The sequence below is a fragment of the Miscanthus floridulus genome, chromosome 5, assembly GCF_019320115.1.
Source record: "Miscanthus floridulus cultivar M001 chromosome 5, ASM1932011v1, whole genome shotgun sequence".
NCBI classification, from domain to species: domain Eukaryota; kingdom Viridiplantae; phylum Streptophyta; class Magnoliopsida; order Poales; family Poaceae; genus Miscanthus; species Miscanthus floridulus.
Window position 1 is genome coordinate 132460439 of NC_089584.1, and position 18281 is coordinate 132478719.

Consider the following 18281-nt stretch of genomic DNA (forward strand, 5'->3'; position numbering starts at 1 on the left):
CCAAATATTTACATCTGGTTTTTACTCTTTTGTTACTCTTTATATTTTATGAAAAAGGAATACAAGGGAAGATGGTCATTGCAACTTCGTCGAGAGAAGTTCGCTGATTAGTTTCTGGATTGATTTAGATTGATTGATGCTGATTTATTATGAGAGAAACAACGTTGACTAATTAAATAAGACTAACCGAAACAAATAAGCAAACAGGTGGCTGTCGCCGGTGTTTTCCTCGACGCATCTCGTTCGGAGGTGGATACTACCGGATAGCAACTGCCGCTGCCAGCAGACGAGCGATGAAAAAGGCCGCCTGTGTCTAGCCGCCAAGTCATCGTTCGGACGCTGGCGCCCACAGGTAAAAGCTTTAAAGGCGTGCGCCGCGTGGAGATGCTTCTAGCGGCCGTCCAGGTGTGGACTCGGCATGACATGACAACTCACCTCCATTAATTTGTCCGCTACGGAGCGGGGACGCAGGATCTCCTGTGGCAGCAAGCCACGACCACGACCACGACGCACTAGCGCCGGACCACCGTGCTCCGCTATGCTGAAAGCGCAAAGCCTCGAACTCCCAGACACGGTCAGCGAGAGGAGTCCGCCCGCAGGGGATCCCTCGTCTTATCTCGTTGCTTAGTACTCTGACACGGAACCTATCCGCAATAAACAATCCGGCAGGCCGACTGTCGGCCCGCTCTGCCGGTCGAGTCGGACGCCGGGAAGGTGGGTAGCCTGTTCGGCAGTTCGCCTAGAGCAAGGCTAATAATACAGCTAGTTTGCTGGCTATAAGGTTCTTTGCAGCTTTTTCTTAGCCCATTCATACAGTAGTTAGCTTTTTACAGTTAATACATGACCCACTTGTCTCTCTCACAGACTTTTTTGGTTTTTGTGCCCAAGCCGGCTGTAAGCTTACAGCCCGTTTCTCCTCTCTCTCCTCCCCTCTCTCCTCCACCTCAGTATTTAGTCGGCTTACAGCCTGCTATTACAATTGCTCGGTTCGCTGGATCGTTTTGTTGCTGGTTGTTTATGTGAGAAAGAAATACTGGCTGGTTTGTGTGAATAGTAGCCATGTGAGGGGGCTGGTTAGCCAGCCCCAGCCCAGCAATGAGGCGGATAAGCCCTAAGATTTATCAGCTAATGAATATTATTTTTCTCCTACATTAAATCGGTCAGCCGTACTTTCAGCAATAGCTTAAGCTGTCTCTAACAGCGCAAACCCAAACATAAAACCCATTCTATGCATTGAGTCCGGCATAGTAAAAAGGTCACCACCCAAATCTTTCTTTCTCCAACAGACAAAGGGTCATTGCATGCGCCGCCGCCACCGCCTTGCTCTGTAGCTCCGTCCATCTTTGCTCCACCTCCATTCTCCTCTCTCTCCCCATCTCTGCTATGCTCCACACCGCCGTCGCCGCCCTGCTCTGCAGCTCCGCCCGAGGCCGAGCACCGCGCTCGCTTCTACCTGATGGAGCCGCGAGCAAGAGAGAGAAAAAAGGGAAATGCGAGCAAGAAAGAGAAGGCAGGCGAAACCAAACCCTAAGGAGGCCAAAACACGGACGGCAGCAGGCACAAGCTTCGACTCGCCGTCGTCCTCGCCCCCCCACCCCCCGCCAGCGGGGGTCGTCGCCGGAGCCGTCCAGCTCCGACTCCGACGCCGACGGTGGCGCCGCTGGCTCCTCGGCCTCCGACCGGCGCTAGCGCAAGCTAAAGCTCATAGTCAAGCTCTCCCAACTGCCCCCGGACCAGCACTACCGCCGGGCCCCACCTCCACCGCCGTACTCTGACGGCTCCGACGGGGCGGAGGACCTGGCCGGGGATGGAAGCGGCGACGAGGAGCAGGTCAAGCCGCCCAAGAAGCGCCGGATCGAGCCGCGCACCGACAGATCTCGCCATCGCGAGGTGGTCCGCTCGTGCTTCTTGCCGGTGATCCTCCTCGGAGCAAGAGTCGCGTCCGACGAGCTTCTCCTCCTGTCGTCGATTTGGGTCGAGGAGAGACATACGCATTTTTGAGTTTCCTCTCACCTCCGACGTAAATTAGGTCTTCATTTGCCTACTCTGTTGGAGGCCGTTTCTTTCATGTAAACTAGACATTTTAGATATAGGTCGCGTGACGCGTTGCCTTCGGAGACAGTCTTGCAAGTTAATCCAAGGGCCAGTTTGGTTGCCAGAAAATTTGGCAAAACGCTACTGTAGCGTTTTCGTTGTTATTTGACAATTAGTGTCCAATCATAGTCTAATTAGGTTTAAAAGATTCGTCTCGTGGATTTCGTCTAAACTGTGTAATTAGTTTTATTTTTTATTTATATTTAATGCTTCATGCATGCGTCCAAAGATTCGATGTGACGAAAAATCTTGAAAAATTTGGCGTTTTGGAGGGGAACTAAGGCCCTGTTTAGTTCCACCCAAAACGCCAAATTTTTCAAGATTCCCCGTCACATCGAATCTTTGGACGCACGCATGAAGCATTAAATATAAATAAAAAATAAAACTAATTACACAGTTTAGACGAAATCCACGAGACGAATCTTTTAAGCCTAATTAGACTATGATTGAACATTGTTTATCAAATAACAACGAAAATACTACAGTAGCATTTCGTCAAAAATTTCGCGAACTAAACCGGCCCTAAACAGGGCCCAAGCCAAACGAACAGGCATGTCCACGGACCACGGTGCATGCCCGCCCCTCTGTAGCGCAAGGTGGCGAGTGACCGCGGCTATAAACTCCCCCGTCCCGTCGGGCACGCACAAATCATGTGTCACTCACCGACCGGACTTCCGTAAACGCCACCAAACCTCTGATCCTTCTCGGGGCCAAAGACACCAGCGCTTCCCCACTTTCCGAGCGCCTCCCGTCCTGTCCTCCTAGCTCGCATTCCGAGTTCCAGCCAGCCAACGAACTGAACCAACCACCGCTCCTTCTGCTTGCTTCCTTCCCCTCGTCTCACCGAGCCTCCGAGAGCAGAAGCTGCGAGAGAGAAAAAAAATAATCCGACGGAAACGACAAGGGCGCGGCGAGGGCGGGGACGGGGAGGCCCTGGGCGCGGGGGCGCCAAGCGCATGGCGTCGTCGAGGGTGATGCCGTCGTCCTCGCCGTCGCACTCGGCCTCGGAACTCGCGCGCCTAGCGCAGGCCGCCAGCAGGCCCGGCGGCGGCGGCGGCGGGGGCAGCGGGCTGGGCTCCATGAACGTGGAGGAGCTGCTGCGCGGCATCTACGGCGACATGCCCACCCCGGCGCCGCCCGCGTCGGAGCCCGAACGCCCGATGTCGCCGGCCCCGGCGCCGGAGATCGCTACGCGGAAGACGGCGGAGGAGGTGTGGAAGGATATCACTGGCGGAGGTGGCAGCGGGGAAGCCGTGGCTCCCGTGGCAGCTCAGGCTGTCGTCCCCGCTGGTGGCGCCGGAGGCGCCGGCGCCGGCACAGGCGGCCCGGAGATGACGCTGGAGGACTTCCTGGCCAGGGAGGGCGCGGTGAAGGAGCATGAGGTTAGGATTTCGGGCCCCTCTGCGCCGGTCATGGGGTTCCTGGCCGGAACTGAGGGCGTGGGTGTGGCCGGCGGCGGAGGCGGGAGGGGAAGGAAGCGGCAGCTCATGGATCCAGTGGATCGCGCTGCGATGCAGCGACAGAAACGAATGATCAAAAACCGCGAGTCTGCTGCCCGGTCACGGGAGAGGAAGCAGGTGGGTGCACCTTGCACAGATGTTGCAGTTTAACGTGATTAAGCTTCGAATTCTGCGAATGTAAGTGGAGAATTTGATTGTCTTTCGCTCGGTTGCTGAAGGCCTATATCGCCGAGCTAGAATCGCTGGTAACGCAGCTCGAGGAGGAGAATGCCGAGTTGTTGAGAGAACAGGTAACACTCGACTCTGACACATTCATGGGGTTTGTATGGGAAACTGTGTTTCTAGGATTTTTTTTAAAAAAAAAGTATTCATGACTAGGTGAGTTCAAACACAAAATATCATTCTTACAGCACTTGGTGTTGGGTTCTGCAGCCAAAATGTATCGTGGTGACACTTATTTTCAGTAACCTTTTAGGACTTCTAGACTAGTGGATAGCACAGCACCGAAACAAGCTCGCAATACAAAATCTTACAAAAATCATGTAAACCTACATGGTAAGTCCCAATGCATGTAGTATAAATGTATAGTAATAGTTACATAGGGGGGCCCGTTACATAGTTCTACCTGTGATGTAACTGGGTTGAATTTTTTGAGGAAAAAAAAACCCGTTGTGCTCACCTTATGTTATTTTCCCCAATTCAGTTCATTTCTCTGCTATGCATGATCTGAATGTGTGTGAAACCATTCTTTTCAGAGACCAGTGCTTCATGAATGTTCATCTATATCTATATGCAAACATCTTACCTTCTAAATGATGTTATCATTCCCTTATCATAAGCTTTTGATGTTCATGTATTTCAGGAAGAGCGGCACCAGAAGCGACTTAAAGAGGTAACTTTCTTTGGTTCGTGTTAATTTGACTATATTGCAATAAAATGGGTTTGAAGTGCATATATGTATTATGTTAGTTTATATGGCCCTTTAAATTCAAAGATCATTGAAATTTGGTTGGATAACGTTTGAAACCAGTCTAGGATACAGTACTTGGGAGTATTTAGTCAAATAATATACATCTGGAATGGCTGAACCATCACTACAGAAAGCATAAAGCAGCCTTTCATCTTAGTTTAGCACTCAGGTTCCTAAATATGAGAAGACTTTGTCTTCAACAAGAACATACGTAAGGACCATAAACATGGTTAACAGACACTGTTCATGCTTAAAATAAGCAGCTTCCAATGATTTATCGAATCTGGAAGTTTGGTATCCTTTGCCTATTTGACACTGCAATGAGCTAACGTGCCTAAGGCTCCTTTGTAGCCGGCCAAAGTGGTCTGGCAAATAGATAACATTTGATGTTGATAGCTTGCAATTGCATTGCAGCAACACATGACAAGTGTGAGATTGTCCTTTTCATCTTTTACTTTCTCTTGGGGCCATTTGCTTCTCAAGACGGTGAACTGCATACACCTGTGTTTTAAAAATGGCTTGAGCCTGCAATCGTGAAAGTACTTCTCTGTTGCAGCCCCATTTGTCAAGTTAAAGCCGAATGCAATTAAATATCGTGTAGTTTTGTCACTATCAATAGGAGTTGGGACGATGACGTTTTCTCACACCGTTTAGGCACATGGTCAAATATGGAACTATGAAAGAAGCATATCACAACGATCCACCTCCATTTGGATTTTTTTCGGGAGGGGATCCCATCCTTTTTTTACCATCCACTTATAATTAGTTAAATGATTAATGATGGTTAGTATATATATTGTAATAGTTAGTATTTATTATCATGAAATTATGATTGGCAAGTGTTGTGCTGATTAGTGTACAACTAGTGGGTCAGTCAGAGGATTATTAGTGATAATTAATATGTTTATTGTTAACTAGTAATTATTGTGACAGTGTTAACATTAAAAATATTTGTAAGTGTAAGGTTAAATATTTGCATATCAGATTTATAAGACATATGATTTAGTTAACTATTCTCAATTCTATTCACCTTCACTCCTACCAAAAAAATTGACTACCATACCAACTCAACTAAACATACAACTTGGATGATCATATCCCCAGAAACATAAATAGAATGATTCCATCCAACCTTGCCTTCTAACTAAGCACACTCTTTTATGGCTCTTCAGTTTGGCTTTGGATTTACTGACTTGAGCAATGTTCATTCGCTTTTCTTGGGGAAGCTGTTTTATATGTTTCTCTAAAGAATACATTTGGTTGATGCAGCTCTTGGAACGAGTGACGCCCGTCATTCTGAGGAAAAAACCATCACGAGATCTTAGAAGAACGAACTCAATGCAGTGGTAGATTTGAGCCAAGCTCAGTCGCCGTCTCCTTACAGTTATAACATAGAATTTGCCCCTGTATGTCATTTTTCTATTTATATGCGCCAACTTAGTTGTAGTACCTTAGCTGAAATAGCATGGACAATTAGCCGACACAAAGCTTAAATGAAATCATATTATGTAGGAGTGCTGATGAGTCATGGCCAAGAAAGGTGGTTGTTCCTGTCTGGTCGTGTTTCATTCTTCCTGGATTATTTTCTAGATTTTCTTGTCAACCTAGCAGGTAGGTTTAGCAAGGAAGTGGACAGTCTTACTCCAATAAGCAGGCTTCCTTGAAATCAAACTGAAACATCATAATGCTACGTAGTGTCCAGGGTCGCCTACCTACCTGTTTGTAGGCCACCTTATCACAATTGAAATCTGTTTTTTTTACTTATCTTAGATAAAATTGAGCAAGCTTACTAAGCTAATTGAAACATGTTAAAAAAAAGTAAATTGAAACATCCTAATGCTACGGAGCTTCCAGGGGTGTGTACTTTGTGTAGGGCAGCATATCACAGTTCATTTCTGTTTTTTCTCTGATAAAACTTGGCGCTTCTCTTCCGAAATTTGAAGTTTGTTGGTGCATGAATGATCAAAATACTCAATATAAAGTGTGAAGTTGTGATTTGATGACTGCTGATACTCCTTTAATAAAAGATAGCAATGATTGGTGGTACTGATACTGTACAACCCAGTACCCCTTCTACAGCCCTTTTGGCATGGCTCATCCAAAACGGCTTCACCGGTGAAGGCAGAAAAACTGGTTTTTTCCGACTTCTAATTCATTTTAACCCCGGCTTACAAAACGACTTCACACTATAGTGCCTCAGTTTGCGCAAAATAGATGAAGCCGAAGCCGGCATAAGCCGTGCCAAAGAGGCTCTACGTTTGTTGGTTTCAGCTAGGGCTTATCAGCCAACCAACAGTGTTTTTCTCTCGCAACAAATCAGCACCAGCCGAGCTTATCAGCCCACAAAACCAACCAGCGAACAGGCTGATTGAATTCAATTCAATTCAATTTGCTGGATGAAATCTGAAATAATCACGTTTTTCAATAACCATAATGGCCGATGAGCATGAGTTCGCATGCTACTGGGTACTGGAGAGTTAAGTCCTGTAAACATCGCGTTCTAACAGAAATGAAAAAACACAACACATACAAATATAGCTCAGATGAAGGGGATATTGATCTTATAGCTGCCTAGCATCAGCAATGAAGATACTTCCAGATTCGCACCACCATGCTATCATATCATTGTTGGCACACTGCAGCGATTTGAAAACAACAAAGGTTGTCAAAAACATATAATGTCCCTTGCCGCAAGAATCATCTGACTGCATTTGTATTCAGGTAGTTGTGCATTTTTATGCACACATTTGCTGACAAGCCTATATTCTGTATTTATATTATGTTTGGGCTTTAAAAATGGGGCCTGGAGATGGGAATACCTTTGAAAATCCCAACCAGTTGGAATCCCCTCAAAATGAGAATGCTCGCTCACCTTGTTTCCAATGTCCACAGGTAATCTGCAGTATGTATGTCACTGAGCCTATATTAGAATTCAACATAAATGACACTATCACGATGGAGGTTTTGCAATACAATTAGGCATCCCAATTTCAATCTCACACAGTATGACAGAGTAACAGACTGCTAATAGCTGAAGCTGTATGTGATCAAGGTCCACAGAATACAAATCAAATGTATACCTCATAATCAACACCTTGGACGTAGATAAAAGATTGGTCAACTGATGAGAACGAAAGGCCTGTAATCTGCACAGGAGAGCAAATAGACTTGCTGAAAACTTCTTCGTGTGATTTTCTGCATGAACATCTTGTTCCTATTTATGCACTTCAAGATTCTTCCAGCAATAAATTACAACATTACATATACATCAAGTAAAATCAGAAGGAATTAAATCAAACCTCATACTTGGAGCAGCCCACCCATCTTGACAGAGCAGACCACCTACATACAAAAATGGACACCAAACTGATCAATCAAACCGGACTGATTCAGACAACTAGACAAAAGCTCTATTGCAGCCTTGGCCAGAAGCTCTATTGCAGTCTTTCTGTCCATTCTCAATGGGGGATGCGTACAACGCATTTCTGGATCAGTTGGAGACATTATATACTCCACATGTAGTTCGCCCTCAGGACTGGTTGGTAGTGGCGGAACTGATCGTGCTGTCACCATCTATGATCCTCGCAGGTTGTTTCGATTGCTTTCGTTGAATTTTTAAGGAATTGATGAGCAACTGCATATAATCACTCTGTCTGCATTTGTCATCCCAGTATCTTTTGTCCATTTTCCTTATTGTACCTGATACAGATGCTCAGCTGCAACTATTTACCATGAGGAAAGACAACAGAAAAAGCAAATTTAACAAAGGCTGAGCTAGAGTCTAACCTGAGAACCTCCCGCAATTGCCAAGAGAGAACTACTTCCATTCACTTGTGGCGAGCATTGAACAAAGCTAAATGAAGATGGATACCATAACCTGCAATTTAAGTTTTACCCGCTAAATCATGCAAATTACAGGCTATAATTGTGAGATTATGGATGCTACTAGAGGACCCATGGGTCTACGTGTTGAATTCACAGCAGCCTCTGAATATAAAGTTTGGGCATGCAAAGATCATATAAGAGAGTTAACAATTGAGTAAGCTAGAGTCATTTTGGGTAGGCTGTAGCCTGTAGTGTAGGCACTAGCTGTAGCCAACAATGTAATGGGTTAGCATTTATTTTATCTGAAGGGTGTCATTTATCAGCAGAATCTGACATAGAAAAAAAGGCAGTTGGACGAGTTGGCACAATGCCAGAATTCTTGCATGAGTAAACTTACGTGCGTAAACTGCGAACATGAATGTCTTGATCATAGATATCAATGGTCTTGCACAACTCACGAGCAACAGCTACCTGAAAAGATCAATAGCATGGATTTTATGTACTCAGTGAACATGCTGGTTCTTATGCTAAACCATACAAAGGTCACTAGAAAACGTATCACAAGTTTTTACAAACTACAAGTCAACAAGGGAAATTGAAGTAAATATGTAATAAAAAATACAAATATACCATGGATTGCTGTATCGGGCTAAAGCATATCCCAGCCCAACTGCCTTCCCCAACACCACAATCACGAGGTGGTACTGAATAGGACGTCCTGTCGATGTCTGAGCAAGTTTAGTACTGGTATGCTGTACCTTCCTTCAAAATCGAAACTAGCACGTACTTGTTTGAAAGAAAAAATCATATTACCATTCGAGAATGTGATCAACTTTGTGATAAATTACTAGGTTTGACTTCCAAACGATGGTAAAAACATACATTGAAACTTATTTGTCAACATTGAAACTAGGTTTGATTAGAGCATATGGTATCTACCATGACCAAAAATGGAAAAAAGAGGCTAAAACAGCGGATCCATTACTACACAACAAGCTCTCTTATTGGCAGAAGCAAAAACATAATCAATGGTTTACATATTTTTCATATTTATTCACACCATGTTTAAGACAAGATAGTGAAGTTACCATCAGCCACGATGTCCAAACAAGATACAATAAGGTGACCATATGAGTCAACCGTTCCAAGAATCAAACAGTCATCTGGAATGCCACAAAACACAAAAGGATTGAAACCAGCTAAATAGCCAAAAATCCTTTTGAAGATCCAACAAACCACATCATCAGAAAACTTTAGATATGGTAGGCAATGCTTGCTAGAAAAAAATGAAGCAAACGCTGATCTAATATCATTTCCTCTAGCTATAATATAATGTATGTATGGCATGCTACTCATGCAGGCTCTCTAATATCAATAATAGTTTCAGCTGGTAAAGGTGGATAAGAACTCAAAAGCAGTACAATAAGATGTCGATGCATTCAGCATAGATTTTGGTGGCTACTTGGACGCATATTGTAACATTTCCCAAAGGACTATTGCAACTACCGTATTTTATAATTTTAATTTGAGAAATAAGATTCTGCACCATGTTATCATTAAATGCTGAAGACTGCACCTTCGCCCTCTGCGAGAGCTACACTCTGGATCTCAGAACGATGTGGGCAGCGATCCACAACCGACGAACTTATGACCTTCCATAGAGAATTGTTTTTTCAATAAGCGTAACTGAAAGACAGAGGGAGAGAAACAGAACACCTGAGAATGATGGAATCATATCTGTGCATTATCAGGAATCAAAAGGCTCTCCTTTCCTTTGGACAGCATCGCACCATCAAGGCTTATCTTTCATATCCAAGGAAAGAGAATGAAAAATCAACTTCACAAAAATGTCACTGTAAAAACAGTGAAATGGGCTACACATTCTCGTTCTGCTACTAACATACCTCACTCAGACCCTCACCACTGTAATCTCTAATATCAACAGGAAATCAGCAATTGAACAATCACACAACAATTTCAGTACCCACAATTTTATGCATTGTGGAGTCCTAAGCCAAGCTAATAATATGAGGAGAGGTAAAGGAAGACCGAAATTGACATGGGGGAGGCAATAAAAAGAGATTTGAAAGCTTGGGATATACCTAGAGATCTATATTTGAATAGGAGTGCTTGAAAAGCAGCTATTGAAGTATCTGAACCGTGATTTGGGGCTCTTGGTGGGTTTCAACTCTAGCCTATCCCAACTTGCTTGGGACTGAAAGATTATGTTGTTGTTGTTGTACTGCATTGAGGACCTAACATCTACCACAATGATATCCAAAGAGGTTGTTGTAAAAAAAATGATATCCAAAGGGGTGATGTTGCAAATCACTGCCGAACACTCTAACTAGCTTGTTTACAGGCGAGCATGATTTGCAAAATAGTTCAGTTGTACGAAATGAGGAGCAATAGCAGGGGACGCAAACCTCGATCCTGTAGACGCGGCGGCCAGAGGCGAGGTAGACAGAGCACGAGGAGCCGGCACCGTTGACCTGACAAGCCGGGAAACCGATGATAAGAGGTAAATCAGAAGAACTCGACTACTCGAGCTGCAGGGTTTAGGGTTTACGAGGTGCCCGTGCTGAGATTGCGCGGTGCCGGTGGGCAGGGAAGGCCGCTCGCGTGCATACTTAGGCCGCGTTTAGAAGCCAAAATTTTTTTGGTTTTGGGTACCGTAGCCCGTTTGTTTGTATTTAGCAATTAGTGTCTAATTATAGACTAATTAGGTTTGAAAGTTTCGTCTCGCGATTTCTCACCTAACTGTGCAATTAGTTTTTTTTCGTCTATATTTAGTACTCCATGCATGTGCCGCAAGATTCGATGTGACGGGTACTGCACAAATTTTTTGGGAACTAAACAGGGCCTTACATGGGCGGCGAGGCGGGTGGGCTGGAGGCTGCCGGGCGTCGGGTCTGAGAGCAGGGTCGTCGGGACGGACGCCTTCCGCAGGCTCCGCGGCACCAGCACCGTCGACCGCATGCTTTTTCTTCTCCCGCAGGCCGCAGCGAAATCCGCGTGTTCTCGCCGTTCCCCGTTTCCCACTTCTCCCGTCTCCCTCCCCAAGGTCGGAGTTGCCGAGTTGAACGAGGGATATTAAGGGTCTTTTGGCACGGCTTATGCGGGATTCGACTTCATCTATTTTACGCAAATCGAGGCACTGTAGTGTAAAGTCGTTTTATAAGCCGGGGTTAAAATGAACTAGAAGCCAGAAAAAGCCAGTTTTTCTGGCTTCACTGGCTTTGGCTTCACCGATGAAGCCGTTTTAGATGAGCCGTGTCAAAGGGGGCTTAAGTAAAGCAGATTCACTTAACATGATCATAAGGAATAAAAAATAACAACTTTTTAATTAGATCACCAAATATAATTAATTTTTTATTTTGGATTATTCGCTGGTTACAAAGAAACTCAAACTATTGGAGGATGAAAATATATTGAGAAATGACTCTTTATATGATGATTTAGAGAATGATATAAGGAAAACGCTTGCAAATGCTATTTAATTACTAAAAAAAAGGGTTATCTACAAACTAGCCGACATACTTCTAACACGTCCGAATAGGCAGACTAAGTTTTAAGAGGACTTTAAAGTCTTCGACTTGTTATAAGGCAACAAACTCCAAGTGATTAAGTATAATTTTTAGCTTTAACCACTAACTAGCTCTAACTCATCTAAACGGACCTTGTTGCCATTTTTTCAGATGACAACTCTTCGCAAACGAATCTTCTTGAAAGTTTTTGTAGCTGAAAAGATAACAAACCGTAACTTTTAATTATATTTGCACGGAGCTGGCATGACCATATCTATCTATCTTATAGAGATCTCTAATCTTGGTGAACGTCGTTGTAGCTCAACAGTGAACCCTCATTTCCTCCACACATATCACTACAGTGACCCACTGCTGGCCGCCCGATGCTGCTTGCTGCCGTCCGATTCCCGCCACGCTCGCCTCCCACCCGCAGGCGGAAATAAATTGTGTGAGCGCTGGGCGCACCCCACCGCCTGTTCGTCCCTCCACTCGATGCTGGACACATGACAGAGAAAGAGATCAAACGCTCCTAGAATTTTTAGGATGAGAGCCAGAGCAACTGACCGCTACCAGTGCTGAGACAGGCGTGGAGATTTTTTACAACCAAGCCAAGCTACTGGACGTTTGATTGAGGGGCGTACAGGGGCTGGGGTGCGCCCATCGCTCACACAATTTAGGTGCCGTTTGTTTCAGCTCGTGCGGCTCCGGCTTCCACCGACACTGTTTATAGAGTTATTTTTCTCTCTCCTATATTGTAGTAGCACTGTTCACTAAAATCACTAAGCCCTTGTTTAGTTCCACCTCAATTTTCAAAAAGTTGCTACAGTACCTGTCACATCGAATGTTTGCGGCTCATGCATGGAGCATTAAATGTAGACGAAAAGAAAAACTAATTGCATAGTTTGGTGGGAAATTGCGAGATGAACGTTTTGAGCCTAATTAGTCAATGTTTGGACACTATTTGCCAAATAAAAACGAAGGTGCTGCAGTAACCCTAAAATTCAAATTTCACGAACTAACGGCTCCTGCGGCTGAACAGTGACAGAGCCGGAGCACACACCAGCGCTGCGAAGGAGGACCTTAATTTCACCCGCAGGCCCCCACGCCAGCGCTGCAGTCCCAGCGGGCCCCGCACAGCCTACTACACCCTCACCTGCCTTAATCGCCCATCACAACGGAAAAAAAGAGTCGATTTCATGCAGCGAATTTTTTTCACTATATAATTAAGATCCAACTGCCTACATCTTTCTTCCACCTCCGATCTTCACAGATGACATATCACGTATCATAATTTTTTTTCTGTGCAAGGACAAAGGACAAATGACAGATCCGTCGCCGCCGCCGCCATCGCCATGGCCGGCGCGGACGCCAAGCAGGGCAACCCGGACCTGATCGGCACGGGCGCTCTGGAGCGCGCGTCCATCGAGCAGTGGCTGCAGACGGAGGCGCAGAGCTTCGACTCGCCCAGCGCCGAGATGGTCTACAGCCTCGCCATCCTGCCGCCCACCCTGCCCAGGCAGCAGAACGACAACAACGGCAACGGCATCGGCAGCGGGTTCAACGCCAGGGACGTCGCCGTGGGCAGCAACGCCGACGCGTCCAGCGGCAAGCGCGGTGTGGCCGGGTCGCAGCAGCCGGCGGCGAACCAGAGCCAGGTGAGCCCGCAGAAGGAGGAGGAGATGTTGAAGCTGTTCGAGCAGAGGAAGGACCTGGAGAAGCTGCTGGACATCTACGAGCAGCGGCCGGAGGAGAAAAAAAAATCCATGTGTGTGTGTGTGTGTGTGTTTGCTAATGTGTGTTGTAAAAAAAATGCACAGCGGCGGGGGCAACGACAGAGACGAAATCCGCCGCCTGCGACCCCACCTGCGACCTCCGCCCGCCGCGTGCCCGCCTGCGACCTCCGCCGCCGCGCGCCGTGGCCGCATCGCCCCGCAGTAGCGCCGCCGCTACTGGGTCCGGCAACAGCGCGGAGGCGCCCCCGGCCATCTCGCTTGCGGGGCTCGGCGGCGCAGCCCCGCGGCACCATCACCGCGGCATGGCCCCGGAGCAGCGCCGTCGGGTGGACCTGACAAGCTGCTGATGTTCATCCCCATCCACAACGCCCAAATCTGGTGAGTTCATGTCGATCCACTGCATACGAGAACAGATCCCAGGATAAAAAACCCTTCCTTTACCCCCCGTCGTCCGTACAGACCCTCCGCCGTCATCCTCGCTGCGGTCTCCGCCGTCGTCCTCCACGGCTTCTACCGACGCGTACTGGGCCAATTTATATTTGCTCAAATTGAGGTGATGCAGCTTTTAGGTGCTAAGATTAGTTTGCAGGTTCCTTTTAATTTTCTTGATGTTTAGTAATCCCAAACTGTGCAAGCAGTCCTGCTGCATCCTTTAGTACGTGGTAAGTCCATTGCATCTCCGGTTACTGCTTTGGAAGACACCCATGGTTTACTTTTGTGCTTATTTTATTCAGTTACTGCTGCAGGCACCTCCAGCAATGAACTCTCAATGGTTGATGCTTCATCCATATTACCGTCTCTGTCAATGGTTGATGCTCCATCCATATTACCGTCCCATTTCCAAACCGCATTGCAAAACTTCTTCTCCGGATCTGGGTTACCGTTGATTCGTCATCTGGATTCTGTTGTGTTCCTTCCCCAACCTCACGCCATGGTGATGGTTGCCTAGAAATTGGTCTTTCTATTTAGCCCGCCGCCATGCAGTGCCGGTACTGAAGATACAGGTATAAAATAAGCTTCTTTTTCCTATGCTCTTGCCTTCGGGTCCATATTTCTTTATCCATTTTGCTGTATGTGCAGTTTATACTTTCTCCTTTCCAGTACAAAGAGCAGCAATGACAGGTCATACTTCCACCTGTAGTAGTAATAAGGTGTGTGCTTTCTTATGTTTCTGATCGTGTTAGATGTATCGTTCCCACTCCAACTCAGCTTATCCTAGATAATCTGAAATTGACTTCTCATGTGCATTTTCTCATATTATGCTACCCCGTTGCCTATCTATTGATATTTCTGCTCTCTAGCTTGCCACGTGGGAATAATACATTTCTACTCGCAGGACGAGGTTTTGACCGTAAAAAATATAGTTGCCTTTTTGTTATGACAGATTGTGTACATTCTTCTATATGACCATTGTGTGATTATATTATCAAGGTTTTTGGGTTGCTCCTGACAAAAACATATCTCCGACATATACTACACTGGTATCCTCAATTCCTATAGATAATGTGGTCCTACTTTTCCTGTCTTAGGTTGCTGAGATTCTCCTTTTCACTCAACCTAACTTTTATTATGAATCGACTTTTTTCCCTACTGTTGGTGACCTACATTAACACATTACTGTTATTCTAAGATAATTTGTCTGCCAACCTTTGTTTGTTTGTTTGATTGCTTGATGGTGCTGCCTTTGGGAAAGAGAGCATTGTTGTTATAATGGTTTCATCTGGTCAATTTGATAAGTGCTTATTGCAGTGATTCTTATGATACCACCTGAATGTTCTTCTAGATTTTTGTGCTTCCATATCTTAACCCTATGTGTGCTGATTTTTACGCCCAAGAAATACAAATGTAGCATATGCTTCCGCTTTCATGCTGCTACTCGACACCCAACTTTTCTGCTTTTGCAGTTACCTTTCGAGCACTTACCTGTGGTTCTTTAATTAGTTGGACCGAGGTTTCCTGTCTAATTCCATCGTATTTCCTTCGCATATATTGCAGCCACCTCTATTCAAGATGTTTAGGATGCTATCTTTCCTTGTTATTAAAAAACTAAATTTATTCATGTTACTCTTCGTCAGCCATTATTGCTGATCCTTGATAGCTAATCTTTTGTACAGCCCTGCCAGCTGAACTGTTCATGCTGCTGAGCCCGTAACATGAGTATGAATCTAAGTCAAGATCCGAATATGTTGTACAGCAAAATTTTTTGTGATGTATCAGACCAATGTTCTCAGCCTAGGCGATTACTCCCATTGCACAATTTTTTATTCAAAAGATCTGCCTGCAATTAATTGTTCCCTGACACAGCCCTTGCTATATTTCAGGTTCAATCTAAGGGCTGCATAGGCTATATGCAGCCTGTTCGGGAGGCCGTATCGTATCGTGGATTATTTACTGCTGACTGGTTTGGTGTGAGAGAAAAACACTGTTCCCGGCTGGAAATTTACGATCGTTTACGAGCAAGCGAACAGGCTACGACGCTACCCCTTTGTTACAGGGTAATATTTTTTTGGACCAAGATTTCTTCATAACATCTCCCGCACCATTTATCAATACAGGACTTTGTTTCTTACTTACTAAAACATTTTCTGTGTGGTTTTCTTTACAGCTTCTCTTTTGCATACGTACGCGACAGTCAATTGTTCTAGGTGCAAAAGAAAGAGAATTGATTCCTGAACCTTATGGTAAATAAATATGCAATATTAATTTCTCCCTGCCATTCCTGTTTGTCCTCTATAGCACTAATACCATTCTTTGTCCCTTAATGCAACTTCTACTATTTTAGGTTAATTTGTAGTAGACACCATCAACACAGTAAGGGCCACATTGGTTTTGGGCCCTCTATATACAATTCTGTTACCTCCACTACAACACCCTTTTGTTATCGAAAATAATCCCATCCCATTCACTCGATAAAAAACTTTCATCAATAGAATGCTCTGATGGTTAAACTCCTTTACTTTTACCATCAGGTTTGGATATATACGCAGGGATCAATTGCTTGAAGTACAAATTAAAGCAGATTTCGGCGCCTTTCTGTTGAGCACGTATGCAAGATTAGTACCTACTTCATACTTTTGTAGTCATATGCTCCATGTACAAATTGTGCAATTATTTGTAATCTGTTTTTTTATACACGGTTACACGTACCTTTACTTACGTGTACCCTTGCATAACTCATATCAGTTCACTTCTTTGATATATTGTTTCGGTCTGAAGTATTAATTTATGCCCTTCCTGCAAGACAGCTAAACATTATGTTTCAATCATAATTGCTGGACAAATAGCGCCTTTGTCACTGCATCTAAATCTGTTATATATCGTGTATATTGTCGGATTGCCGCGCGGGGTTACCCGCTAGTTGGTTGTAACTTGTGGACGGCTCACATAAAATGACCTTGTTGCCCTTGTTTTTTCTCTCTTCTTCCCGTGTTATTCTTGTTGCTTCTTTATGTCGGTCCATAATTTCAATCTATATCTATATCTAATACTAAAGAGGCAAAATTTCTTACTACCCTAAATTTTCGTCCAACCTAATAATTCTAAAGTGTCTCAGTTTCAACCATCGTGGAACCTTATGTTTTTTCCGTGGAATACGTTTCCGTCCAAGTATTCTTTTCTGGTTCCGTTTTTGTTCTTTCTCTTTTCCTCCATCAGATGGAAACCCTCGTTCCCTTTGTGCACGTGATTTTTCTAAGCGTCACATTTTCTATCTACTATATGTTCCATATATATACGTGCGATTATGTGTGTTTCTTTTGGATTCTACAGTTGTGTTTGGCATAGCTCCCAAGGGCTTCGGCTACTCTATGAAATCACTGTAGCAGCAATGTAGCACGGAGCTGTTTTTTGGATTTCGAGCCAGAAAATAAACTGAGAAGAGGAGGAGCCACGATTTCGAGCTTTTCCGGCTTTGTGCTACAGTACCGCTACAGTATAGTATTTTCAAAGAGTGTGCGATAAAGACCATCTTAGATGTTCTGACATTAGAGTATATACGTGCAGACATATAGGCATGATGGTGCAAGTGAGCAGCCTGCAGGAGTCGAGAATTAAGGATGTTTGGATCCTAGGACTAAACTTTAGTCCCTATCACATTGAATTTTGAGATATCAACTAGGAGGACTAAACATGAGCTAATTATAAAATTAATTACATAAGTTGTGGCTAATTCGCTTGCCAGCGCCGTGTACAAGATGGTATGGAGATGTGGTGGAATTTATTCATGGATTTATTGACGCACGAAAGAAATGAATATCGGAAATCTCTTCCTACCGGTATAAAAAATGATCTTAGCCGCATCACGGAAAGATATACACGGTAGAGTTTGTGAGCCGCGACGCCACGCTCTCGGTGATTGTGTAAATTTCACGAACTTATCTTTTTGGATTAAGGGTCCGTTTGGTTCGCAGCCGGTGCATGCCACGCCAGAGCTGCGGCGACGCCAATTTCGTTCGCCGCACTTGCGGCATGTTTTGGCAGCAAAAATGCACTGGCACGCGATGGCGAGGCCGCGGAATGCCGCAACTGCCGCAGCAAACCAAACGCACGCCAAACTTGCGGCGCGGAAGGTGCGGCGTGGTGCGGCAAAGTTTGGGTGCGAACCAAACGGACCCTAAATGTCACTTTAACGTCGGTCATATACTTTTACAGTATTGTTATCTTATCGTGCGAT

General features: G+C 45.0%; 3 protein-coding genes across 11 annotated transcripts; 2 read left to right on the forward strand and 1 right to left on the reverse strand.

The window, feature by feature from the left end:
- Positions 1 to 2752: 2752 nt before the first annotated feature.
- On the forward strand, positions 2753 to 6038 carry LOC136450825 (bZIP transcription factor 12-like). Its single transcript, XM_066451454.1, has 4 exons — positions 2753 to 3671; positions 3773 to 3844; positions 4417 to 4446; positions 5794 to 6038. Exons 1-4 carry the CDS (start codon positions 3051 to 3053, stop codon positions 5872 to 5874), a joined length of 804 nt encoding a protein of 267 aa, XP_066307551.1. The 5' UTR covers positions 2753 to 3050; the 3' UTR covers positions 5875 to 6038.
- Positions 6039 to 6892: 854 nt separating this feature from the next.
- LOC136455371 (uncharacterized) lies at positions 6893 to 13230 on the reverse strand. The gene is made up of 11 exons (XM_066455422.1): positions 13195 to 13230; positions 11218 to 11506; positions 10776 to 10841; positions 9438 to 9512; positions 8980 to 9077; positions 8747 to 8820; positions 8311 to 8401; positions 7824 to 8240; positions 7605 to 7670; positions 7344 to 7421; positions 6893 to 7160 (listed from the first exon to the last, which is right to left on the reverse strand). The coding sequence occupies exons 1-8, from the start codon at positions 13228 to 13230 to the stop codon at positions 8187 to 8189; spliced, it is 783 nt and encodes a 260-aa protein (XP_066311519.1). The 3' UTR covers positions 6893 to 7160; positions 7344 to 7421; positions 7605 to 7670; positions 7824 to 8186.
- On the forward strand, positions 12975 to 16890 carry LOC136453658 (uncharacterized). Of its 9 annotated transcripts, XM_066454220.1 has the most exons (8): positions 12977 to 13987; positions 14069 to 14271; positions 14356 to 14613; positions 14690 to 14760; positions 15724 to 15766; positions 15931 to 16104; positions 16215 to 16290; positions 16579 to 16890. In XM_066454220.1, the coding sequence occupies exon 1, from the start codon at positions 13229 to 13231 to the stop codon at positions 13943 to 13945; it is 717 nt and encodes a 238-aa protein (XP_066310317.1). In that variant the 5' UTR covers positions 12977 to 13228; the 3' UTR covers positions 13946 to 13987; positions 14069 to 14271; positions 14356 to 14613; positions 14690 to 14760; positions 15724 to 15766; positions 15931 to 16104; positions 16215 to 16290; positions 16579 to 16890. The 9 variants fall into 9 exon arrangements, with proteins under 9 accessions (XP_066310314.1, XP_066310317.1, XP_066310316.1 ...); XM_066454219.1 differs by having other exon boundaries at positions 14690 to 15766; XM_066454221.1 differs by lacking the exon at positions 15724 to 15766.
- Positions 16891 to 18281: the final 1391 nt, after the last annotated feature.

Bases quoted from the DNA above. Each gene is read 5' to 3' on its own strand.
- LOC136450825 (XM_066451454.1), top strand. From the start codon at position 3,051: ATGGCGTCGTCGAGGGTGATGCCGTCGTCCTCGCCGTCGCACTCGGCC. The intron at 3,672-3,772 runs GTGGGTGCACCT...CGGTTGCTGAAG, and splicing joins GGTCACGGGAGAGGAAGCAG to GCCTATATCGCCGAGCTAGA. The intron at 4,447-5,793 runs GTAACTTTCTTT...TGGTTGATGCAG, and splicing joins ACCAGAAGCGACTTAAAGAG to CTCTTGGAACGAGTGACGCC.
- LOC136453658 (XM_066454217.1), top strand. From the start codon at position 13,229: ATGGCCGGCGCGGACGCCAAGCAGGGCAACCCGGACCTGATCGGCACG.
- LOC136455371 (XM_066455422.1), bottom strand. From the start codon at position 13,230: ATGGCGATGGCGGCGGCGGCGACGGATCTGTCATTT. The intron at 9,078-9,437 runs GTAACTTCACTA...AAACTTGCTCAG, and splicing joins TTTGGACATCGTGGCTGATG to ACATCGACAGGACGTCCTAT. The intron at 8,402-8,746 runs GTAAGTTTACTC...CTTAAATTGCAG, and splicing joins CATGTTCGCAGTTTACGCAC to GTTATGGTATCCATCTTCAT.